At 45.5% G+C, this 26,818-nt stretch overlaps 1 protein-coding gene and 1 long non-coding RNA gene across 2 annotated transcripts; both read left to right on the top strand.

Annotated features, from left to right (window-relative positions):
• Positions 1-13,451: 13,451 nt before the first annotated feature.
• Positions 13,452-21,229, top strand: LOC148394862 (uncharacterized). The gene is made up of 2 exons (XM_088380763.1): positions 13,452-14,501; positions 14,647-21,229. The coding sequence occupies exons 1-2, from the start codon at positions 14,321-14,323 to the stop codon at positions 16,023-16,025; spliced, it is 1,560 nt and encodes a 519-aa protein (XP_088236889.1). The 5' UTR covers positions 13,452-14,320; the 3' UTR covers positions 16,026-21,229.
• Positions 21,230-23,472: 2,243 nt separating this feature from the next.
• LOC148394861 (uncharacterized) lies at positions 23,473-24,483 on the top strand. Its single transcript, XR_015859427.1, has 3 exons — positions 23,473-23,615; positions 23,729-23,788; positions 23,868-24,483. It is a non-coding gene; the product is annotated as an uncharacterized LOC148394861 (long non-coding RNA).
• Positions 24,484-26,818: the final 2,335 nt, after the last annotated feature.

Below are 26,818 nucleotides of genomic sequence, written 5' to 3'. Positions count from 1 at the left end.
CAAAGCTGTGGTTTGGTCCATGCATGAGTGCGAGGACAGGGGGGTCGACCATCTGCCATTGTTCAGAGTGGCCCTGCTCCTCACAAGAGCAGAAGCCCAAGTAAGGGATCTAAAGAACAAACAAATAAATTTCTAAAGCCTTTAAACAAAAATCTATTCATTAGAATGAGGGTGATCATAGTTTGGGATTTTTCATTTGTTAGTTTTTATTATGCAATGATTTTTTTATACCTACCCAACTACCTACCTATTGTAGAAATTTATATTTAAGGGATTTCATTATTATTATTATTATTATTATTATTATTATTATTATAATGAATGCTTACCACGCAGTTGACATTTAGAACAGTGGTCCTCCAACCTTTTTTGCGCCACGGACCGGTTATGTGTCAGAAATATTTTCACGGACCGGCCTTCACATAAATTAATAATAAATGTACATAAATAAATACAACATTTATAATAAATATATAAATACGAAGAAATAAAATGATACGACTGGCATAAAATCAAGTATAAACCACATCAAATCAAAACTCACCATTACATTGAATTAGTGGGAGCACTGAGCTCTTTTCTCACAAACGAGCCGGTCCCATCTTGGCGTAATCGTTGACAATGACACCCGAAGTGGTTAAGGTTTGTCTTTTAATGTAGGATGCTTGGTCTCCATGTGCCGAAGCAGTTTTGAAGGCTTCATTGCCTCGTTAGCTAGCCTGTCGCCACATGTGCCGAGTGGGCTTGGCGCGTCAGAGTCACCTGTGGCGATAAATCCATATTTTAAGTAGGACTCCAGAAATTTTCTTTTAAATGCAGCTTTCCTTTTCTTAGAAATGGTTGCCTCTTCTTCTTCCGTCTCCTCATTGGGCTTTTTTCCCTTTCCGAAGAAGCTTTCCTTTCTGTTTCTTGCTCATTTTTGCTTGCTTCGCGGGCTCGACTGGGATGACGTCGCGTGACCGCGACGAGAGTCTTGACCCGAATTAACCTGTGTCAAGAGACACAGATGCACCGACGAATGTAATTGGGAGCGAATCGCCAATTTTTTAATATTTTTCAAAATAAATTCTTACTCATTTTTGCTAGTGTCATGGAGCGGATGGAGCAGGACTACCAAATGCAGCTTGGACCAGGGTTTATTGAGCAAACTCAAACTGCAAACTGACACAACTTAACAAAACAATAACTGGACTGACTGACCGGGACGTGAGACAAGAAGACTACAGACGTGAAGACATCAAGACGTGACGACCACAATGATCCGACGGGGAGTGAGGGGCAGGCAGGACTTAAATACAAAACAGGTAACAAGAGGCAGGTGACTGTGGTTACATTGATTGAGGTGACACAGGAGGGGAGGGGCGACGCAAACAGAAACCATGGTAACAGACATAATAAAGCAGCCGGGGACGAATCTTGACAGCTAGCTTTGCGGGCTCGACTGCGGAAACATTTCACGTGACCGGGACGAGTATCTTGACCTGAATTAATTGATCGTCGATTAAAAAAAAAAAATGTTTTTTTGTTTTTTTCCCGTGCGGCTTGGCGGCCTGGTACCAAGTGACCCACGGACTGGTCCGCGGCCCGGTGGTTGGGGACCACTGATTTAGAAGACACAAGTTAACTGTAGTGCTGATTGTACTAATTACTTTTCATTTTCATTTATTAATCAGGGTGAGTGGGATTATGAGAATGTCTGAAAAAATAACTGAGTGAGACTGCAGGTCGTAGGTGCTTGGGTGGAAACCCTGGCAGATGTGGGAGGATACGACTGCACAACTGAAAGGGAAATCTTCACTCGAATGGCCCCATGGAGATAAGACAGGGGTGTCAAAAACTCATATTTACTCATATTTTCTCATTATGACTGTCAACATACAATATAGGCTACACAACAAACTGATGAATAACTAGTTTTGAAATCAGAGACTAGTAAAAACTGTTCAAATAGTTTAAAAAGATGAATGGTAATAAAAATTGCTAGCAATACCTCTATTTTTAAAAAGTGAAGACAATCATTTTAGTAATCACACAAATTTGCCTTCGCGGGCCACATAAAATGTCGTGGCGGTCCGCATTTGGCACCCAGGCCTTGGGTATGACACCAATGAGATAAGGCAACTCCTTATTTGGCAATGCTGCTGGGTGTCCATGCAAACCAGCTTCACACGCAACACAATGCCTACCAAACAAGCACGTCTGGATCGCACAGAGGTATAAGAATGTATTAATCAATTGGTCATTTAAAAATTAAATTCTGCCTTCACTACTTGTCTGTCTGTCAGTCAGTCCGGCCATCCATCAGCTCGCCTACTTACTGAGCTACCTACCTTCTTAGCTATCTGTAAACTTTTTAATTGGATGCTGTTTTCTTCTTTTTCTTATAATCCGTTTTTATGTGATTGAGTGAGTGAAGTGAGGGTGTATACAAGGGCTGCATCATCAGGTTAAGTCTTTTGGGATTGCAGTAAATGAAGCAATTCAGTAACCTTTCGAACTACTTGGATGAAGTCTTTGATGCTCCTTGGGACGAAACCCTGCAGCTTGCGCATGCAAACCTCAAGGGAAGAGGCGTGGGCTACAATCAGCACATTTCCTATAGAGAGCAGAAACAGGACGCAACAGTGGACAAAAGCTTGACACATAACATGTGCACAATAAAAAAAAGATAAACAGAGTTTCACTGTACAGCCACACTTAAAAGCCATTCTTAAAAAAAGTAGTTTTATAGCACAGAGACAAAGGCGCAGTTCAGTCATCACCATCTTTAGCACCTACACTATGTATATGTGTCAGATGTACCGTATTTGCCGGTGTATTGGTCGACCTTTTTCGATCCAAAATCGACCGAAAAAAATCGGCCTCGACTTATACACCGAGTCATAAAATTTAACTTCGTATTCATCGCTTCAAATGTGATGGTAACCAAGGCCGTTTCTCATGCATCTCATTGTGCGTTGCACTTAGAAAATTTGAACCGGGGGGCGTGCGCGAGTGCGCGGCCCGCTGGAAGTCGAATGAGGCGCCGCAACCACCTCCGCGGTGCTTATAAACAGCCGATCCGCTCGGCGGGGGCTATTTTCGGCCACTTGGCTCGTGCGCACGGCCTCCCGGATGTGCCGGGCGGGTGCGCGAGCTCGCCGGCCGCTGGAAGTCCAATGAGGCGCCGCGACCACCTCCGCGGTGCTTATAAACAGCCGATCCGCTCGGCGGGGGCTATTTTCGGCCACTTGGCTCGTGCGCACGGCCTCCCGGATGTGCCGGGCGGGTGCGCGAGCTCGCCGGCCGCTGGAAGTCCAATGAGGCGCCGCGATCTCCTCCGCGGTGCTTATAAACAGCCGATCCGCTCGGCGGGGGCTATTTTCGGCCACTTGGCTCGTGCGCACGGCCTCCCGGATGTGCCGGGTGGGTGCGCGAGCTCGCCGGCCGCTGGAAGTCCAATGAGGCGCCGCGATCTCCTCCGCGGTGCTTATAAAGTGCCGATCCGCTCGGCTTGGAGCTATTTCCGGCCTCCCGTTGGTGCCGGGCGGCGTGCGCGAGCTCGCCGGCCGCGATCTCCTCCGCGGTGCTTATAAACAGCCGCATGCGCACGGCCTCCCGGAATTTGAACACATTTCGTCAATAAATTTCGCATATTGAATTTTGAAGTTTAATATAATGCAACAATTGAGCTCGACTTATACAAAGGATATATCATAAAATCGTAAATTTCCGTCGAATGTTAGGGGGTCGACTTATACACCGAGTCGACCTGTACACCGGCAAATACGGTAATTACATTCACCTCTACTTTTTTTTTTAGCTTATTGAGATCGTCGCTCTTCGGACGCAAAGTATGGCAGCGGACCAAGAGGTATGTACGGCTTCGTGCACCAACTGCACCCTTCTCTTAGAGAGGTTGTCTCTGCTAGAGGGACGTGTCCGCCAGTTAGAGCAGAATAGTGCGATAACAGTAGTTGCGGCGGACACAGACGCGGGCTGTAGTCAGCCCGCTAGCCCGGTTAGCATTAGCCCCAAGCGGCTTGCTAATCGCGATGAGCCAGGTAAGACGCATAGCCGTCCAAAGTCATCTCGGTCTACTGGCCCTCGCACTTTGGTCATAGGCGACTCCATTACCCGAAACATTACGCTTAAAAATCCAGCCACGGTAATGTGTATTCCTGGGGGCAGAGCACCCGACATAGAAGCTAATCTTAGGGAGCTGACTCGCAATAGGCCTAGTCAACAGCGTAGTTCCAACAACACTAGCTACTCGGACATAGTGATACATGTCGGCTCCAATGATGTTAGGATGAGACAATCAGAGATCACAAAGAAAAACATAGCGAGGACTTGTGATCTTGCCAGAAAGATGAGTCGGCATCGAGTATTTGTCTCTGGCCCCCTGCCTGGGAGAGGCACTGATGAGAGGTTTAGTAGATTAGTCTCCCTTAATCGATGGATGGCTGGGTTCTGTAAAAAGCAGGGACTGTATTTTATAGATAACTGGTCATCCTTCTGGGGCCGCCCGGACCTGCTGAGGAAGGACGGCCTTCACCCTAACCGTGAAGGCGCCTTCACTCTTTCTAGGAATATAGATTACTGTTTGAGCCTCTCATGACAGGTCACTCTAGAGCAGGCCAGGGCACAGGTGATTAGACCACCTGTGAGGATGGGTTTGGAGTCTGATAAGTTAAAGTTAACTAGCGCTAGGCTAGACTTTCAGCATACACATAACTCCTCGTGTAGACTAGAGCGCGACAGTTTAAATAGTGCTGCAATACACATAAACACACTTTCTACTGGGGTAGTAGACAAATCCAATCACTCCGTCCCGACCGGTCTTGCTGATGAAACGGTGCCTGTTTTAGATAACTTCACATGTGTAACAAATATTCATCATCAAATTCCCACGGTCGTTTCATCCCACCGCCCTAATAAACTTTTGAGAGGCGATATTAGGCCTAGAGAACACAATTTTACTCGCATCCCGCTTAAAAATCTTTCGATAGATACGCACCCTGATCAACCGATTACACTTAAATTCGGTTTTATGAATATTACATCACTTCATACGAAAGCAGTTCTCGTTAATGACCTTATCACGGAACATAATCTAAACGTTTTTGGTCTTTGCGAGACCTGGTTAAAACCTAATGAATTGCTGCCACTTAACGAGGCCTCGCCTCCAAATTTTGTGAGCTCGCATGTGGCACGTCCTCGAAAAAAGGGTGGGGGTGTCGCCCTCATCTCAAATTCTGAGCTTAGATTTAGGCCTCGCTCAATTCACGTATTTAAAACATTTGAAGTTCTCATTGTGCGATCCACTGCGTTACCGTCATTCTATCTTGTTGTTATTTACCGCCCACCCGGGGCTTACTCTGGCTTCCTGGATGAATTTTCAGAATTTGTGGCTGATCTAGTGACAAATGCAGATAATATAGTTATCATGGGTGATTTCAACATCCACATGAATTCACCGTCAGAACCACTGACTTCGGCATTTCAAACTTTAATCGATACGTGTGGTTTTACGCAAGCTGTACAAGCAGCAACGCATAAGAATGGAAATACCTTAGATCTGGTATTATCCCGGGGACTAGCAACCTCAAATATAGCAGTACTGCCATACACTACTGTTCTGTCTGATCATTTCTTAATAAAATTTGAAATTTTAGTTCCTTGTCAAAGACAAGAGAGCAATCGGAATTATAGCAGCCGTAATCTTAACTCCATGACTGCAACTGCGCTGTCTGAGTTACTGTCGCCGGCAACCGCCATGTTTCCCGCATACAGCGGCTCTATCGATAATCTTACAAATGAATTCAATGCGACATTATTAAAAGCCATCGACTCTGTGGCACCGCTACGTCTGAAAACTCGCCGTAGATGGCCAACTCCGTGGTTCACAGATGAAACACGTACGTTTAAACAATTATGTAGAAAGCATGAGCGCAGATGGCGTTTAACCAAACTTGAGGTTTTCCATCAGGCATGGAAGGACAGCCTCCTGAAATATAAAGATGCGCTAATTTTAGCAAAAACTCGTTATTTTTCGCAAGTCATTAATCTTAATAAAAACAATCCTAAATACCTATTTGATACAGTGGCAAAGCTAACTCTGCGCCAGCTGACCCCCGATAGCTCCTTCCACTCAGCTGACGAGTTTATGAAATTTTTTGCTCAAAAGATTGAGTCCATTAGGGACGAGATCAAGAATACCATGCCAATCGCTCCGCCGGTTACTAGCGCTGGGGATCATGCAATAACCCTCTCAAATTTTGAAAGCGTGTCCCTTGAAATGCTTACAAAATTGGTTAGTACGGCTAAACAAACAACATGTTTACTCGACCCGCTTCCAGCCAAACTACTTAAAGAATTATTTCCAATTTTAGGACCGTCCGTCTTAAATATAATCAATCTGTCTGTTTCCTCTGGGATAGTGCCAATAGCCTTTAAAACCGCTATTATTAAACCACTACTTAAGCGAGCAAATCTTGACCCGGACTGTCTCAGTAATTATAGGCCAGTTTCAAACCTCCCATTCATAGCAAAACTTCTCGAAAAAGTAGTAGCGCAGCAGCTTATTGATTACATGGTCGCTAATAATCGATATGACTCCTTTCAGTCTGGTTTTAGAGCTAATCATTCTACAGAGACAGCACTTGCTAAAGTGACTAATGATCTCCTCATAGCTATGGATTCAAATACGTCGTCTGTATTGTTACTACTCGATCTTAGTAGTGCGCTGCTGCGCTGGGGAGCTGTCGGGTGTCTTCACAGACATCTTTAACGTTTCCCTGCAGCAGGCCATCGTCCCCTCGTGTTTCAAGGCTGCCACCATCGTTCCTGTGCCGAAGAAACCTGCACCGTCCTGCTTCAATGACTACCGCCCTGTGGCACTGACGCCCATCATCATGAAGTGCTTTGAGCGGCTGGTCTTGGAGCACATCAAGTCCGTTCTCCCCCCCACCATTGACCCTTTCCAGTTTGCGTACCGTGCCAAGCGGTCCTCTGAGGATGCCATCTGCTCTGCCCTCCACTCGGCCCTCACCCACCTGGAGAGAAAGGACTCATATGTGAGGTTGCTGTTTGTGGACTTCAGCTCTGCCTTCAACACCATTGTGCCGCAGCGACTCATCTCCAAACTCGACGAGCTGGGCCTCAGTACCTCCCTCTGCAACTGGATACTGGACTTCCTCTGTCAGAGGCCTCAGGTGGTGCGTGTTGGCGACAAAATCTCCGCCAGCATCACGCTGAGGACGGGGGCCCCCCAGGGCTGCGTGCTCAGTCCATTGCTCTTCACCCTGCTGACGCATGACTGCACTGCGACCTACAGCGACAACCGCATAGTGAAGTTTGCTGACGACACGACTCTGGTGGGTCTCATCACGAAGGGCGACGAGACTCGGTACAGGTCGGAAGTTGACCTTCTGACCACGTGGTGCAGGGACAACAACCTCCTGCTGAACGTCAGTAAGACCAAGGAAATCATTGTGGACTTCCGGAAGGGTCACACAACACACCTGCCGCTGATCATCGACGGTGCTGTGGTGGAGAGGGTGAGCTGCACCAAGTTCCTGGGGGTGCACATCAGTGAGGACCTCTCCTGGTCCGCGAACACCTCGTCACTGGCAAAGAAAGCTCAGCGCCGCCTGTATTTCCTGCGGAAGCTCAGGCGTGCATGTGCTCCTCAGGCAGTCCTGTCTACATTCTACCGTGGCACCATTGAGAGCGTCCTCACCAGTTGCATCGCTGTCTGGGGTGGTAACTGCACTGAACAGAACTTGAAGGCCCTGCAGCGCATAGTGAATACGGCTGGTAAGATTATTGGTGCTTCTGCTCCAGTGTCCCCATTCCATACTTTCCCCTCCCCACCCCCATCGTAGGGCCCCCACTATCTCCTTGCAGGGGACCACAAAGTAACATTTTCAGAATGTAGGTAAGTTAACTAACATTTCCTTCCTCATGAGCCGTTTACCTGTATGCCGTGTCCACACTGAAATGTATTCCAGCCAGGTCAGCAGGCGGTATCCATGCAGGTAAGGAAGTCCCAGAAACCCACTTTGTCCATTCAAAAAGACCCGGTTCCATGCAAATTTTCAGCTTGCCATTCTGCCGCATACCTTTTCCAAAGAAACACATCTGGTTATCTTGGTGCAATGAAGATGATCTTGTGTTGCGTAACTGTAACACGGACATTAAATCCTTCCTTACCTTTCAGAATGCTCTGTGCAGTCTGAACACATCGCAGAGCTGGTGAGCAGTACACAAAATCTATCGTAACCAACCCTTCTAAAAGGGCCTCGCCTGGAAAACATTTAACGGAAAGCTACTATAATATCAACACATCATATTTGAAAACCTTTTGTTTATTATTGTTATTATTATTATTACTATTATTTTTCAAGATACATACCAACTAATTGTGCTTGTGTGGATCCAAACACAGTGATGGGCGCATCCATGTCATAATCCTTTTGTCCTCCCCACAGAGGCAAAGTTAGCGGCATATTCAGATTGGAACGGAAATATCTACCTGCACAAAAAGCATTCCAGAATGAGAATCTTCTTTGAAAAGTTGTCATCAAATATACTGAGAGACAAACGGGATTGCATCGGATATACTCAGTTACTATGTTCATTATACAAAATAGTGCACGGGCCCTGATTTAAATCAATTGTTGAACTCTCTGAATGTCAATAATGTATCTTGAAATCGGTTTCAGAATTATAACGATGCTCCCGTGATTAAAATAATTAAAAAGGAGGATCAATAACCCAGTTTGCCAATCCAGAGGCACTGTCCGCGATGTTGTACAGGCGTGTCAGCCAGGACAGCCCCACATCAGCCAAAGCCTTTGAGGACTCCGGGAGGGGATCTCATCCACCCCTGGGGCCCTGCCCTCGAGGAGCTTTTTAACTACCTCGGTGACTTTGACCCCAGAGATGGGAGAGCCCATCTCAGAGTTCCCAGGCTCTGCTTCCACAATGGAAGGCGTGTCGGTGGAATTGATGAGGTCTCAATTATTATAAATATTTAGAAGTATTCTCCCCACCGACTCACAGCGTCCCGAGTCAAGGTTAGCAGCACACTGTCTCCACTGTACACAGTGTTAACGATGCACTCCTTCCCCCCTCCTGAGATGTCGAATGGTTGACTTTGGTGGAATTTCCTTGAAGCCTGTATATATCATCATTCATAAATAGTTAGCAGACGTAAAGTGGTGCTCTTAAGGTTACATACCCTTATAACTATGTATTAGTGGACCAGGCTGGATAACTTTAATGTTGGCACTAAAGTCACTGAGCTAATTTGGTGATTTGATGAGTAAATGGAGTTACTTGCTTGGACATGGATTGAATTAAACTTGTAAATCTAGGTCCTTACGCTATACTAGCATACAAGGTAGTGCTAACCTTTACGGTCTGAGCAGAGTGAGAGCCAGTGCTTTCCAAACACCACGTCCATTCTCTCACCGTGTCGACAAACAAAAAAAGACCGCTGGGCTGCTGGGTGTGATTACTAATCCACAGGATCTGCTATAAAACAAACACCAATTATTAGCAATGTTGGAAAAGTTGCTGACTGCCATCAGCTTGGTGATTTTTTTTCCTGACACTTAAGTCTCTATATTTGTGGCAATCCACGTCTTGTGGGTGATGTGCTGTACACTGGAGAGCTAGTCTAGTTTTGGTATTTCGGTAGCCTGGTATGTTTGGAAGCAGGCATTGAGCCGTTGTGGGTGTGAACTTGCTTCCCAGCCAATCAAAGCGCCATTCATCTCCTTTCACATCGACGTGCGAGGGATACACGTTCCTTGATGTGATGGGGGAACCAGAAACTCATTTGCTGGTGTCCATGCAGGAGATTGAAGAAGTTTAATTTTGCAATTTAACTCATTTATGCCAGGCACTCATCAAAGAACTCCATCATGTAATGCATCTGTCTCTCACAAACACAAACCAACCTGCACTGGATGACAAATAAGACTGACGCTTGGCGTGTCTCCAGGACTTGTATCTGGGTGTTGGCTGTCCAGCAGTCTATCAAACATCCCCCTTTTCCTACTGGCATTATAAGAGAGTCCACAGCTAAAGAATGAATGGGAGCTGTGATGGAGAAAATACAAAACAGAACACCATGACTGTTCCTTTGTAGACTTATCTTAATAACCAAGTTATTTCTTAATTTTTTATTGTGGAAGTGGAAATAAAATCTGTGCGCTCGGCTCACCCATGGACAACCCAGGTGTCAGACTCGTCAGCTAAGCCTACATAGTTTTCGGGCAACAGGCCCGACAGCCCGCTGGCGAGGGAGGTCCCGTACACCCAGCCCGTAGCATTACTCTGGTCCATTGGAGACATGAAGACAAAATCCCCCACCACCAACTCCAGTTCATCTTCATTCTGCGACATGTAGGGGTACATCACTCGTAGAGTCCGCAAGTGGGACAATATGCATTTTTTTAAGAATCGGGAAGAAGGACACATCTAGTATTTGCATGTCGTCACAGTCGTGACGTGTGAAGACTTGACTGAGAAAAACAAAATCCTAAGATGTATTTTGTGCTACTATCAAAATGGCAAATACCCCAACAGACGAAGAGGATTCATGTTTAATTCAACCATAACTTTAAATTTGCAACAAATTCACAGACACAAAACGGAATATTTTACATTACGGTACTATGACCGTTGCAAAACTGATGCAGCACGGGGGGGATGGAAAATCAGGTAGCATAAAATTGGATGTAATTAGTAATTACTTGTATAACTTTACAGAAATCTATTCACGTGATAACATAACAGCCACATAACTGATTAATTACGAAAATATGTCAGATCCAAGGGGGAAGTACACAAGTACACAGCCATTTCAATTACAAAGAGACTAGTGTAGGAAATATGTTCTTCGAGACCGGCCTTACCAAAACCACACTCAATGTTTGTGATATTGAGAAATGGCTTTTGTTACATTAAATATACTGTGAGAAAGTCCCTTGTGATTTGTTCGTGTTCACTTTTTTTGCTTTGATGCCACAGTTGTTGGCAGAAGACAGTCATGGAATAAAGACGTGTTCCTCACTTCTGCCACATTGGCTACCCCTACGTGATATCAGCCCACCACAAAGTGAGGCTGACAGATTAATTCCTGCCATTCGCCAAGGATGGCTGCAGCACACTTTCGCAAGGACCAACTACGCATTTTCTCCACTTGACGCTCTCCAGCTGAAAAAGTTTGAGCACCCGTGGTGTACAATATTGTGCAATGGTCTTCATTAGTTGTATTGCTTTGAGAATGCATATCAAATTATGCTTTTGCCATAAAATCTGAAAAAATGTACATTCCCATAACCTATATTCTTTTGTCACGTAATACTTGAACAGTACAGCATGAAGTAAACTTAAAGCCATATTGCCAAGACCATGCATGCATTCATCCATGTATCCATTACACAAACTCTTTGTTCAGAGTTACAGAAGCCAAACCTACAGGAGCTAATTTTGAGGAAAAGGCAAACTACACTCTGCCAGTTGATCACAAACAACCAAGATGATGCATGATGCATGACAAAGTTAACTATTCAGTTAAACATCTATTATTTCTACTATTCACAATTAAGGCAAAAGGTAAGTAAATACGGGCAAACAATTACACTCATTTCAAGTTGCCTGCAGTTTGTGTAAAACCAAACAAATTGGAAGTCTAGAAAATGTCTATTGAAATGACGTAAAATTAGGTATTTAAGATGAAAGAAACAGTTTGGTATTGTTCAGCACTTTCTGATAAATAAGATGTATGGGAGAGGTATGACTGTGATAACATGCCCCTAATCTGTCTGTAAACTACAAAGCATATAATTAGAATACAATTAGCCCGTATCAAATCTAATTTGGCACTAAGATGCCTGAAACAATTCTTTCTCATTAGCCTCATGTCCATTAGCGTGTAAGAAAATTACATTGACATACTGACTGACTGCTTTAATAACCCAAGTGGACCTACAATTAGTTATTGTCACAGCTGAAAAAAAAATTGGTCATGGTGTGATGACATGGTTACCATGTAGCGAGCAAGCTGGTATAGCATTCACTTTATCCTTAAGGTTCATACCGACTTTCCTGGCTGCCTCTGAGCCAAAGTCGGCCGCAAACTGCTTGAGTGCATCAGCCACGTGCTCCTCTACGAAAAGACCAATGAAGTTGGAGGATGTGTACAGTTCGAGGGGCACTGGGGTGGGAAATTGACCCCGCCACTGCCGTACGCTAGCTTGGAGGGCCTCACATAGAGCCTCGACCTTGTGGTCTGCACACTGATGAAAAAGCAAACACAAAGAAATACTAAGATTGATGACATTTATCGTATTTTCCGGACTATAAGTCGTACCGGAGTACAAGTTGCACCAGCCATAAAATACATACCGTATTTTTCGGACTAAAAGTCGCTCCGGAATATAGGTCACATTAACCATAAAATGCACAATAACGTGGAAAAAAAAACATGTATAAGTCGTTCCTGATTATAAGTCGCACCTCTGGCCTATGAAAAAAACTGCGACTTATAGTCCGGAAAATACAGTAGTTCAAACACTTTGACTTGTAGTTTGATGAGTTCCTGTACTCACCGTGAAGAACTGGCACAGCGTGATGTGAGGGAAAATGTTGTGGGCTTTGTTTTTTGACTTCCGGCGGCTGGCGCACTCACGCCACTAGATCGATCGTCGCTCTTCGGACACAAAGTATGGCAGTGGACCAAGAGGTTTGTACGGCTTCGTGCACCAAGTGCACCCTTCTCTTAGAGAGGTTGTCTCTGCTAGAGGGACGTGTCCGCCAGTTAGAGCAGAATAGTGCGATAACAGTAGTTGCGGCGGACACAGACGCGGGCTGTAGTCAGCCCGCTAGCCCGGTTAGCATTAGCCCCAAGCGGCTTGCTAATCGCGATGAGCCAGGTAAGACACATAGCCGTCCAAAGTCATCTCGGTCTACTGGCCCTCGCACTTTGGTCATAGGCGACTCCATTACCCGAAACATTACGCTTAAAAATCCAGCCACGGTAATGTGTATTCCTGGGGGCAGAGCACCCGACATAGAAGCTAATCTTAGGGAGCTGACTCGCAATAGGCCTAGTCAACAGCGTAGTTCCACCAACAGGAGCTACTCGGACATAGTGATACACGTCGGCTCCAATGATGTTAGGATGAGACAATCAGAGATCACAAAGTAAAACATAGCGAGGACTTGTGATCTTGCCAGAAAGATGAGTCGGCATCAAGTATTTGTCTCTGGCCCCCTGCCTGGGAGAAGCACTGATGAGAGGTTTAGTAGATTAGTCTCCCTTAATCGATGGATGGCTGGGTTCTGTAAAAAGCAGGGACTGTATTTTATAGATAACTGGTCCTCCTTCTGGGGCCGCCCCGACCTGCTGAGGAAGGACGGCCTTCAGCCTAACCGTGAAGGCACCTTCACTCTTTCTAGGAATATAGATTACTGTTTGAGCCACTCATGACAGGTCACTTTAGAGCAGGCCAGGGCACAGGTGATTAGACCACCTGTGAGGATGGGTTTGGAGTCTGTTACGTTAAAGCTAACTAGCGCTAGGCTAGACTTTCAGCATACACATAGCTCCTCGTGTAGACTAGAGCGCGACAGTTTAAATAGTGCTGCAGTACACATAAACACACTTTCTACTGGGGTAGTAGACAAATCCAATCACTCCGTCCCGACCGGTCTTGCTGATGAAACGGTGCCTGTTTTAGATAACATCACGTGTAACAAATATTCATCATCAAATTCCCACGGTCGTTTCATCCCACCGCGGTAATAAACTTTTGAGAAGTGATGTTAGGCCTAGAGAACACAATTTTACTCGCATCCCGTTTAAAAATCCTTCGATAGATACGCACCCTGATCGACCGATTACACTTAAAGTCCCAATGATTGTCACACACACAACTGGGTGCGGTGAAATTTGTCTCTGCATTTAACCCATCCCCGAAGGGAGCAGTGGGCAGCAGCGGTGCCGCGCCCGGGAATCATTTGGTGATCTAACCCCCCAATTCCAACCCTTAATGCTGAGTGCCAAGCAGGGAGGCAATGGGTCCCATTTTTATAGTCTTTGGTATGACCCAGCCGGGGTTTGAACCCACAACCTCCCAGTCTCAGGGCGGACTTAAACTCGGTTTTATGAATATTAGATCGCTTCATACGAAAGCAGTTCTCGTTAATGACCTTATCACGGAACATAATCCAAACGTTTTTGGTCTTTGCGAGACCTGGTTAAAACCTAATGAACTGCTGCCACTTAATGAGGCCTCGCCTCCAAATTTTGTGAGCTCGCATGTGGCACGTCCTCGAAAAAAGGGTGGGGGTGTCGCCCTCATCTCAAATTCTGAGCTTAGATTTAGGCCTCGCTCAATTCACGTATTTAAAACATTTGAAGTTCTCATTGTGCGATCCACTGCTTTACCGTCATTCCATCTTCATCACGTCATCTGATGGCGCCGCGGATGGCTGCCACGGTGAGTCGCTCTCTGTTTCTTTGTCTTATTTTGTGTGTTTTCTGTGTCTTCTGCTGTCCATCCCGGATCACTTTTACTAGAGAAGCACTGTTAAACATCGGTCAGTCTTCTTCTGGTATTTTCTCTCCTGTTCTCTCTGATTCAGACTGTTTGTCGGAGATTTTAGCCGGAGCGGCGGTGCTATACAAGCTAGCGCGACGGCGGCGATGCGGAAAACGAGCCGGAGCCCTCGTTAAGCTGAGGCAGAGAGGGTTCCGTTCTGCCCTACCGTCAATTCATCTGGCGAATGTCCGCTCCCTGGCGAACAAGATGGACGAACTGTTGCTCCTCACTTCAAGGAACATGGACTTCAGCAGATCCGCCGCGCTGTGTTTTGTTGAAACGTGGCTTAGCGAACGAACCCCCCACCACGCCATGGAGTTAGCTGGGTTTCGGCTAACGCGTGCAGATCGCAGCGCGGAGCTCTCCGGAAAATCAAAGGGAGGTGGTCTCTGTTTCTACATTAATGAACGTTGGTGTACCGATGTCATGGTGTTGAAAGAGTTTTGCAGCCCTCTCCTAGAAACACCTTTCATAAACTGCCGGCCGTTCTATTCACCACGGGAGTTCTCCTCGATCGTCATGGCGGTTGTTTACATCCCACCACACGCACGTGCGAGTGAAGCCACGCAGATGCTGGCTGACCAGGTGACAGACATGGAGAAACCTCTACCAAATTCACTAATCATTGTTCTGGGTGATCTTAACAGGGCGAACCTCGCACACGAACTCCCCAGATACAGACAGCACATAACGTGTCCCACCAGAGGGGCACAGACACTGGACCACTGCTACACCGTAATTAAGGATGCATACCACTCTGTGGCTCGTGCAGCTTTAGGACTCTCGGACCACTGTCTAGTTCATCTGATCCCTGCCTACAGACAGAAACTAAAAACTTCTAAGCCTGTGGTGAGGACTGTCAGGAAGTGGACAGTGGAGTCAAGGCAGAACCTCCAAGCCTGCTTTGACTGCACCGATTGGAGAGTTTTTGAAGCTGCAAATTCAGACTTGCATGAACTCACTGACACTGTCACATCATACATCAGTTTTTGTGAGGATCTGTGTGTGCAGACTAAGACCTTCTGCACGTACAACAACGACAAACCTTGGTTTACACCGAACCTTAGGAGGCTGCGCAAAGTCAAGGAGGAGGCCTACAGGAGCGGCGACCGGGACCTGTTCAAGCAGACCAGAAACACACTGAACCGAGAGGTCAGCAAAGCCAGAAGGTGTTACGGGGAGAGCCTGGAGAGACACCTCTCTGCCAATCCTGATCCCTCAACAGTGTGGAAAGGCCTGCAGAGCATCACGGGCTTCAAGAAACGAACCCCCCGTCCTGTGGAGAGCCCAAGGCTCGCTAACCAGCTAAACAGGTTCTACTGCAGGTTTGATCGGTCCTCCCACACAACGGGACCTCCTGCAGCACAATCCACATACTCACCTCCCCCCACAGCTGCTCTGTCCACACCTCCATCACCATAGTCACCGACTCTCTCTCTTGCAGAGGCCGCGCCCGCACTCCAGATTCGCGAGGAGGAAGTGCGCCAGATGTTCCGGAGACAAAAGATCAGGAAGGCACCGGGCCCAGACGGCGTGTCACCTTCCTGCTTGAAAGTCTGCGCTGAGCAGCTGGCGCCCACCTTTGCAAGGATCTTCAATCGTTCCCTGGAGCTGTGTGAGGTGCCCGCGTGCTTCAAGAGCTCCACCATCGTTCCAGTGGCCAAGAAGCCCGCCATCACAGGTCTGAATGACTATAGACCTGTTGCGCTGACATCTGTGGCCATGAAATCTTTCGAGAGGTTAGTGCTGAACCACCTGAAGGATGTCACGGGCCCCCTGCTGGACCCCCTCCAGTTTGCCTACCGGGCAAACAGGTCGGTGGATGATGCGGTCAACATGGGACTGCACTACATCCTGCAACACCTGGACACCCCAGGAAAGTACGCCAGGATCCTGTTTGTGGACTTCAGCTCGGCGTTCAACACCATCGCTCCTGACATCCTCCAACAGAAGCTCATCCAGCTCGCGGTGCCTGCCTCCACCTGTCAGTGGATCACCAGCTTCCTGACCAACAGTAGACAGTGTGTGAGGCTGGGGAGCATCACATCTGACACCCTGACCACCAACACTGGAGCCCCTCAGGGGTGCGTCCTCTCCCCACTGCTCTTCTCCCTCTACACCAACGATTTCTCCGCAAGTGACTCTTCTGTGAAGCTCCTGAAGTATGCAGACGACACCACTCTCATCGGACTGATCCAGAACGGTGATGAGACTGCGTACAGACAGGAGGTGGAGCGGCTGGTCCACTGGTGCAGCCAAAACCACCTGGACCTGAACCCGCTCAAGACCGTGTAGATGACAGTGGACTTCAGGCGAGGCCCTTCACCACTTTCACCCCTCACTATCTGCAGTAATACTATTCTCTCATCAGACACCTTCAAGTTCCTGGGAACCACAATCTCTCGGGACCTGAAATGGACCGGCCACATAGACTCTGTCCGGAAGAAGGCCCAGCAGAGGCTGTACTTCCTGAGACAGCTCAAGAAGTTCAACCTGCCGCGGGAGCTGCTGAAGACCTTCTACACTGCCATCATCCAGTCTGTCCTCTGCACCTCCATCACTGTCTGGTTTGGATCGGCCTCCAAACAAGACAAGCACAGACTGCAATGGACAATAAGGACTGCAGAAAAGATAATTGGAATCAACCTCCCATCTATCCAAGACTTGTACCTGTCCAGGACCAGGAAACGTGCAAGTAACATCTCAACAGACCCTTCGCACCCAGGTTGCGGCCTGTTTGAACTACTCCTCTCCGGACGCCGTTATAGAGCTCTGTACACTAAAACCAGCAGACACAGAGACAGCTTCTTCCCCCAGGCTGTCGCTCTGATGAACTCACACCACTCTTAGAGTCTCAGAGTCATTACTGTGCAATAAAATCCTGCTTTCCACACCTTTTTTGTCTACACTGTTTGTACTATGTGTCCTTTCTGCATCCATTGCAGCCTGGTCTCCTAGAAGAGGGACCCTCCCATCTGTGGTCTTTTCTCAAGGTTTCTCATTTCCCCTAGCTGGAGTTTTAAGTTTTTCCTTGCCCTCTTGGGAGTTTAAGATCAGGGGATGTTTGAGAATATCTTTCGTTCTTCACATGTCCTGAGTGTTGTTGTTAGTCACCTAAATGTTGAACAGAGGCTGTGATTTACCGAAGTCAAATTCCTTGTTTGGCACGCTCAAACATGGCGAATAAAAAACTCTTGAATCTTGAATCTTGCTGTTATTTATTGTCCACCCGGGGCTTACTCTGGCTTCCTGGATGAATTTTCAGAATTTGTGGCTGATCTAGTGACAAATGCAGATAATATAGTTATCATGGGTGATTTCAACATCCACATGAATTCACCGTCAGAACCACTGACTTCGGCATTTCAGACTTTAATCGATACGTTTGGTTTCACGCAAGCCGTACAGGCAGCAACGCATAAGAATGGAAATACCTTAGATCTGGTATTATCCCGGGGACTAGCAACCTCAAATATAGCATTACTGCCATACACTACTGTTCTGTCTGATCATTTCTTAATAAAATTTGAAATTTTGTCAAAGACAAGAGAGCAATCAGAATTATAGCAGCCGTAATTTTAACTCCATGACTGCAACTGCGCTATCTGAGTTACTGTCGCCGGCAACCGCCATGTTTCCTGCAAACAGCGGCTCTATTGATAATCTTACAAATGAATTCAATGCGACATTATTAAAAGCCATTGACTCTGTGGCGCCGCTACGTCTGAAAACTCGCCGTAGATGGCCAACTCCGTGGTTCACAGATGAAACACGTACGCTTAAACAGTTATGTAGAAAGCATGAGCGCAGATGGCGTTTAACCAAACTTGAGGTTTTCCATCAGGCATGGAAGGACAGCCTCCTGAAATATAAAGATGCGCTTATCTTAGCAAAAACTCGTTATTTTTCGCAAGTCATTAATCTCAATAAAAACAATCCTAAATACCTATTTGATACAGTGGCAAAGCTAACTCTGCGCCGGCCGACCCCCGATAGCTCCTTCCACTCAGCTGACGAGTTTATGAAATTTTTTGCTGAAAAGATTGAGTCCATTAGGGACGAGATCAAGAATACCATTCCAATCGCTCCGCCGGTTACTAGCGCTGGGGATCATGCAATAACCCTCTCAAATTTTAAAAGCGTGTCCCTTGAAATGCTTACAAAATTGGTTAGTGCGGCTAAACAAACAACATGTTTACTCGACCCGCTTCCAGCCAAACTACTTAAAGAATTATTTCCAATTTTAGGACCGTCCGTCTTAAATATAATCAATCTGTCTGTTTCCTCTGGGATAGTGCCAACAGCCTTTAAAACCGCCATTATTAAACCGTTACCTAAGCGAGCAAATCTTGACCCGGACTGTCTCAGTAATTAAAGGCCAGTTTCAAACCTCACATTCATAGCAAAACTTCTTGAAAAAGTAGTAGCGCAGCAGCTTATTGATTACATGATCGCTAATAATCGATATGACGCTTTTCAGTCTGGTTTTAGAGCTAATCATTCCACAGAGACAGCACTTGCTAAAGTGACTAATGATCTCCTCATAGCCATGGATTCAAATACGTCGTCTGTATTGTTACTACTCGATCTTAGTGCTGCCTTTGACACTGTAGACTTCGATATTTTATTAGAGCGTCTTAAAAGTTGTGTTGGTATCTCAGGGTCAGACTCAGCTGGTTCAATTCCTATCTATCAGACAGGACGCACCGTGTGGTCCATGGCAATACGTCCTCTAAGCTCTATAATGTTACGTGTGGTGTCCCACAGGGATCGGTACTCGGACCGATTTTATTTAATATTTATATGATTCCGCTTGGGGACATAATACGTAAATATAATATTAGTTTTCAATGCTACGCGGACGACACCCAGTTATATATGCCATTATCGATGACAGATCCGCGGGACTGTTGTAATCTCGAGGCGTGCCTTGCGGAGATCAAGCAATGGATGTCTCTCAACTTCCTTCGTCTTAACCCAGATAAAACTGAGATGTTGATAATTGGTCCTACTCGTTATCAACACTTATTTAAGGAAACCACTATAACTATAGATAACCGTACTATCACTCAGAGTGATACTGTAACTAATCTCGGGGTAATATTTGACCAAACGCTCTCCTTTCAAAAACACATTAAGAATATAACCAGGATTGCGTTTTTTTCACCTTCGTAATATTGCTAAGATTCGTCCGATCCTCTCGACCGGTAAAGGAAAATGTGCTTTCGGGAGTTTGCAAACATATTTTTTAAGGTTGTGTTAAACTTATAATCATATTCATATCTAGTATTGGAGTGCTCGTGTGGATTGGTGGGGGCCGAGGAATGTGCAGGCAAATTGCATGAACTTGTTTTCTTCGAAGTGTTGTGGAATAGGCCCGGATAGGGAGTACCGGAGGAGACCATCTCAAGGTCGGTGAAGGAACGAGAACAACAGCACGTCTATGAGACCGGACTTCGAGGGGAAAACCCAACCGCCTGACCTCAGCGACACCTGGACGGGGAGGAGATGGCCATCGACCAATCATCTCACAATATTTTGCATGCTTTAATATTCATATTGTGTTTCTTTAAAACTGGGCAACCCGGAAGAATGTGTCGTCTTTTGGTGGTCACAAAAACACACGAGTTTTAGTGTGAGGGACCCGGGACCCAGGCCTGTATTAGTGCGCTTTGTCAGGAATAAATAATTGGTAAATTTGGTCTAATTGATCTACTGGTCTTCTCTTTGACAGAACGAACTCGCAAAATTGTTAGGTGCGCCAGTGTGTGGATTAGGACATAGCAATTTATGTGTTAAGTTTTGATCGCAATTTGGAGTCAGATCAATAACTAAAATCCGTAACCTAACACCGGGGATGCGGAAACTATTATACATGCGTTCGTCACGTCGCGCCTGGACTACTGTAATGTATTATTCTCTGGTCTTCCTAAGTCCAGTATCAAAAGTCCACAGTTAGTGCAAAATGCCGCTGCGAGGCTGCTCTCACGGTCAAGAAAATTTGATCACATTACCCCAATATTAGCCAAATTACATTGGCTCCCGGTCCATTTAAGATGTGACTTCAAGGTTCTTCTACTAACCTATAAATCACTGCATGGCTTAGCGCCTTCATATCTCGTCAACCTAGTCGTTCCTTATGTTCCATCTCGTAACCTTCGTTCGCAAAACGCTAGTCTTTTAGTTACACCGAGGGCCAAGAAAATGTCTGCAGGTTCTAGAGCATTCTCTATTTGGGCTCCAGAGCTTTGGAATGCCCTACCAATGGATATTAGAACTACTACCTCAGTAGAAACATTTAAGACACGTTTAAAGACACATTTCTATGAGATGGCCTTTAACTAACTTGTAGTGGCCGATTTGGCCGGAGTTTGCTTTGTTCTCTCTGCCCACCCCCTCCCTGGCTGGGGAGGGGGTTAGGTGGCGCAAAAGCTGATAGCGGCTAGCTGGATTCTCGGGGACCAATTCAAGATGAAGAAACTGCAGCTCAACCTCCTTGAAGACACTGCCAGGACAATCGAGGGCACCTCCGACATCCATTTTTTCATTGATTTTCATATTATGTATTACTTGTGCCCTCTCTGCATCCATTACAACCTGGTGATCCTGAAAGGGGGATCCTTCCATCTGTGGTCCCTTCTCAAGGTTTCTCATTTTCCCCTGGCAGGGTTTTTTTGAGTTTTTCCTTGCCCTTTTGGGAGCTTAAGATCAGGGGATGCTTTGAGAATAATTGTCAATTTTGGCTATGTGAAGCCCTTTGACACGGTTTGTGATTTAGGGCTATACAAATAAACTTGACTTGACTTGACTTTTTGCCACACTTGACACGACTCTGTTGCCTGAAATGGGAGAGCTGGTTCTGGAGCGGTCCACTGGGTCGCAGGTAGAGTACAAATTCCCTGGGTAGAGGGTCATCCAGGAATGGGTCATCCACATGGGAGCACAGCCTGAGGTATAAGTGATACAGAGTATGGAAATATGGAAGGAAGTTATGTTTTCAACACCATTTGAAATATCAGCAAGAAAATTACAATAACATTTTGACCAGGATATAAATCAACATATCTATACTTTATCAGTAATGGAATTAATGACAGACAGCATAAGTTGGGTATCGATTTTGGTGTACAAAATAGTGTTGATTCAATTAGGATTTCATCCTTTTTTTGTCCTTGTTAGAGGTGGCCCCAAATGCGTGCCTTTATAATTTTATACTACTTTGCTTTCAGAAAATGGTGTACGAACGCACACACACACACGCGCGCGCATACACGCACATGCACACACACGCACACACACGCACACGCGCGCGCGCGCGCACACACACACACACACACACACACACACACACACACACACACACACACACAACCCTGCACAGATGATTGTCTACAAAAATATTTGTAGGCCTTTATTACTGCTAGGTGGCACGATGGCGCACTGGGTTGCATGTCCGCGTCACAGTGTAGAGGTTGTGGGTTCTATTCTGGCTCCAGCCACTAGCATATTCTTCTGGTGCTTGTGGGGGTTTCCTCCGGGTACTCCGGTTTCATCCCACATCCCCAAAACTAACCCTAACCCTCCCACATCCTCAAAACATGTTTGGGAGACCGGCTGAGTGCTCCAAATCGCTCGTAGGTTTAAATGTGAATGTGGATGGTTGTTCGTCAATTATGTGTGCCCTAAAATTGTCTGGCAACCAGTTTAGGGTGTCAGCGGGCTCTAACACACCCAAGAATCTCGTGAGAAGAAGCGGTTTGGAAAATAGATGGATGGGTAGATGTATAGATTATTTACTAAACTCCATGTACTCATTTCAGACAAGAGCCCCGACGGGGTTTTGCCCAGAAGAGGGCAGTGTAACACATTACTGTGTACTGTCTTACTGAGTCGTAATACAATACATTTTCAAAGTCAAAGTCGAAGTCAGCTTTATTGTCAATTTCTCCACATGCCAAAGACACACAAAGAAACCGAAATTTAGACATGGCCCACAATAGACAATCAAGCAAACAAGTAAACAACAGCGTGCTGAATAAATAATGAATAAATAACACAACAAATAAATAAATAAGAGGAGCAAAAAGGAGCAAGTGAGCGTACAGCAGACATTCCAGAAAATAGTAGCGCAACAGTGCCGCACGCTACGCAGAAGGGGGTAGCGAGTTCAGGGTCCTAGCAGCCTGGAGAAAGAAGCTGTTGGCGAGTCTGGTGGTGCGGGAGTGCAGGCTCCTGTACCTCTTCCCAGAGGGCAGAAGGTCAAACAAAGAGTGAGCCGGGTGACTCACATCACTGGCAATCGAGGTTGCCTTGCGGGCGAGATGGGAGGTGTAAATGTCCTTCAGGGTGGGGGAGCGAAGCACCAATAATCTTACCAGCCGTATTCACTATGCGCTGCAGGGCCTCCAAGTTCTGTTCAGTTCAGTTACCACCCCAGACAGCGATGCAACTGGTGAGGACGCTCTCAATGGTACCACGGTAGAATGTAGACAGGACTGCCTGAGGAGCACATGCACGCCTGAGCTTCCGCAGGAAGTACAGGCGGCGCTGAGCTTTCTTTGCCAGTGACGCGGTGTTTGCGGACCAGGAGAGGTCCTCACTGATGTGCACCCCCAGGAACTTGGTGCAGCTCACCCTTTCCACATGATCAGCGGCAGGTGTTTTGTGTGACCCTTCCGGAAGTCAACAACAATTTCCTTGGTCTTGTTTACGTTCAGCAGGAGGTTGTTGTCCCTGCACCACGTGGTCAGAAGGTCAACTTCCGACCTGTACCGAGTCTCGTCGCCCTTGGTGATGAGACCCACCAGAGTTGTGTCGTCAGCAAATTTCACAATGTGATTGTCGCTGTAGGTTGCAGTGCAGTCATGCGTCAGCAGGGTGAAGAGCAATGGACTGAGCACGCAGCCCTGGGGGGCCCCCGTGCTCAGCGTGATGCTGGCGGAGATTTTTTCGCCAACACGCACCACCTGAGGCCTCTGACAGAGGAAGTCCAGTAGCCAGTTGCAGAGAGAGGTACTGAGGCCCAGCTCGTCAAGTTTGCAGATGAGTCGCTGCGGCACAATGGTGTTGAAGGCAGAGCTGAAGTCCACAAACAGCAACCTCACATATGAGTCCTTTCTCTTCAGGTGGGTGAGGGCCGAGTGGAGGGCAGAGCAGATGGCATCCTCAGAGGACCGTTTGGCACGGTACGCATAATACAATACATCTTTATGTATACTATAGCGCTTTCACTGTAACATTGTTTTTGTCTATTTTTCACCACAGGTTCTGTATAGTCAAGCTTGGTTTTCACTCACCAGCCATAAGCTGCTTGAACAGTCAGGCCTCCAGTTGACGCCAGAGCTTTTAAACTGTAACATACAAGAGAGTGCAATGTTAATGATACTTTAACATCATCTGTCACTAAAAAAAGACATATTTCTTTGTACAAAACAAATCAGTTAAGAAATAGGCTCACCATTATACTTTCCATCATCATCATCATTATATTGCACAGTCCAGTAGTACCAAGGACCTGAGCTATATCATTAGGTAAAGTGTAACCATATCAGAAGTGACTCTTTAATGATGATTCATTGATAGAAATTGGGATTGAAATTAAAGAATTTCTCTGTGTAAACTAAAATCTTTTTTTTCATTCGGCCTGCACAAGATTGTGGATTCGATGACCAGAGCTAAACATATCCTCGAACAAGATAGAGAGCAATCGCAATTCATCACTCCATGCATCTTTCCCACTGCTTAACATAGCAATCATCACATACCAAGGAGCTGTAAGCAGTTTTGGATGAATGTAAGACACGTTCTGACATAACAGCATCCCATGAATGGAAAATTTTCAGCAGCTAGTATGTTGTCTTTCCATTATTCTGCCATTGGAAAAAAGTCACATTCTTCATCACTAAATAATTGAGGTGTTTGGGTTGTGTTGAATAAAAGCTCTCCTGTCACAAATTAGCAGGATTTTATCTGCTGGGAAATGGCAATGCTATGTAAGCAGTCAAAATAAAAGTTTTAAATGCTTGATTCAGCAATAACGTACTACTTCAGATACAACAAGACATGCTATGACAAGAACTCATCGCTCGGGTTGGAGATGGAGTGACTGTTGTTGGTCACTGTTTAATCAAATTAGCATTTTTAGATACCAAATTATTTAAAACTGCCATTTTAGGGTTATGAAATTACATCTTTTTGCAAAGGTGGCAACTTAAAACAATCCTTTGTTCAAGCTCTGATTGCTGTTAAAATGTTATACAAAGAAATACAGCTGAGCTAGTTTTAATGTTGTCGAATGTATTTTGTTTTGAGTTGTAACAATGTCATGTAAACCAGGACCAAACATTTTTCACAGAGTTTTTGACCCATGTAGTAAATTGACATTCCCTGTGTTAGTTATTAGTTTAGTTATAGTGTGTCTCCCACAGGAGGAACAAAACTTCTCATTAGGGTCTTTGGCTGAAAAAGTTTAAGACTCCCTCCACTGTACCCTTTTGAAAAATTACACATTTTTTGTTGAGCGTTAGGTGGACCAGCAATAACATGCTGTGGGCTAACAGACAAATAATAACTACAATAATTAAAACAGTTTTAAAACTGCAGATTCTAAACAGAACAAAAACAGGCCCAACAAAAAACACACGGATGCACGCACATGGACACAGCACCCACTTAAGGAAATATTCTTGCAGCTGAACTGTTGAATTGACTGTGGGAAATCCCACAGAATGGTTTCCATCCTCACATTTCCTGTTTACAAATCAAACAAACACATACATGAAAAACAGCTGGCAGTAAAAAAACTCACTAATTATGTATCAGATAATTCAAGTTTGCGTCAGAGGAATTCTACAAACTATGACGTTTTATTTTCAGTACAAAATGTATTAAATCAGCAATCACAGGTAATTTTTGCACATTAAGAAAATATATGCTCATGCTTGGTAAACGGAAAGCGACGAAGAGAGTGATGTATTGTATAACAGCAAACATGGATTGGAATACTACCTCAGGTTATGATTGTTGAAAAAAATGCCAATCTTTTTCCCCCCAGCGAACACATGTACACACTGCAATTGTGTGGGCACTCCTTGTCTTCTGCTGGCGTGTGGACAGGTTTTGTGCCATAATTCCTCAATTTAGTGTCAGGGATCAGATGGAGCAGGGCAACCAAATGCAGCTTGGACCAGGGTTTATAGGAGAAAACAAAAACAGACTCGGCAAACTGACATGACTTAACAAAATAACTAGAGGACTAACCGACAGGGAGGTGACACAAAGGACGTGAAGACATTAAACGACAACAAGAACCAAAAAGACATCAAGATGACAACAATGATCCGCCCAGGCGTGAGGGGCAGACAGGACTTATACACTCACGACAGGTAACAAGAGGCAGGTGAGAATAATCAAACTAATCATGGGCACACAGTAGGGGAGGGGTGAGCACACAGACAGAAATCATGACAACAGACACATAGTGGAACGGCTGGGGAGGAGTAGTGACATTTAGAAGTTTTATTTTGACTTTGACTGTTCACGACTGAACGACTGCATTGACTCGCTACTTACAGAAGAACTTAAAGCCAGCACAAGTCACCACATCATTGAGTGGAAGAGCACTAAAATGTAACGCTCTCAAATTAGTTCAAATTAATGACAGAACATTTTTAAATCAAAAATATTGTTTACAAGCATACGTACATATATGTTTACCTCAATGAGGGTAAAAAAACCCTAAATAAATACACTGGACATCGCCAGTGTTTCAAGCCCGGGTAGGGGTTGAGAAGAGATGAATCTCGCAGTAGAATTGTAACTTACCGAAATAACCACTGAGCTGCACCAGTGCAAATGCATGAAGTGGAAATGGGTTATTATTCAAGTTTAGTTCTTTGGTGCATGCCAAAAATTAAGTTTATAACATACTGGATATTGCCCGCGGTTCGATTCCGAGTAGGGTTTGAGTTGAGTTCTGCAGTGGAACTGTAACTTGATGAAGTAACCACTGAGCTACACCAGTCTATATGCATGAAGTGGAAATAAGTTATTTAAATTTAGTTCTTTGATGCATGCCAAAGTTAAGTAACACACTGGACATCACCAGTGGTTCGAGCCCAGGTAGGGTTTGCGAAGAGAGGAATTCTGCAATAGAATTATAACTTGACAATGTAACCACTAAGCTACACTAGTGTAAATGCATGAAGTGGAAATGG

Source organism: Syngnathus floridae, chromosome 7 (assembly GCF_059516105.1).
Source record: "Syngnathus floridae isolate MCC-2025c chromosome 7, RoL_Sflo_1.0, whole genome shotgun sequence".
NCBI classification, from domain to species: Eukaryota; Metazoa; Chordata; class Actinopteri; order Syngnathiformes; family Syngnathidae; genus Syngnathus; species Syngnathus floridae.
This window is presented reverse-complemented; position numbering and strand designations above follow the sequence as displayed.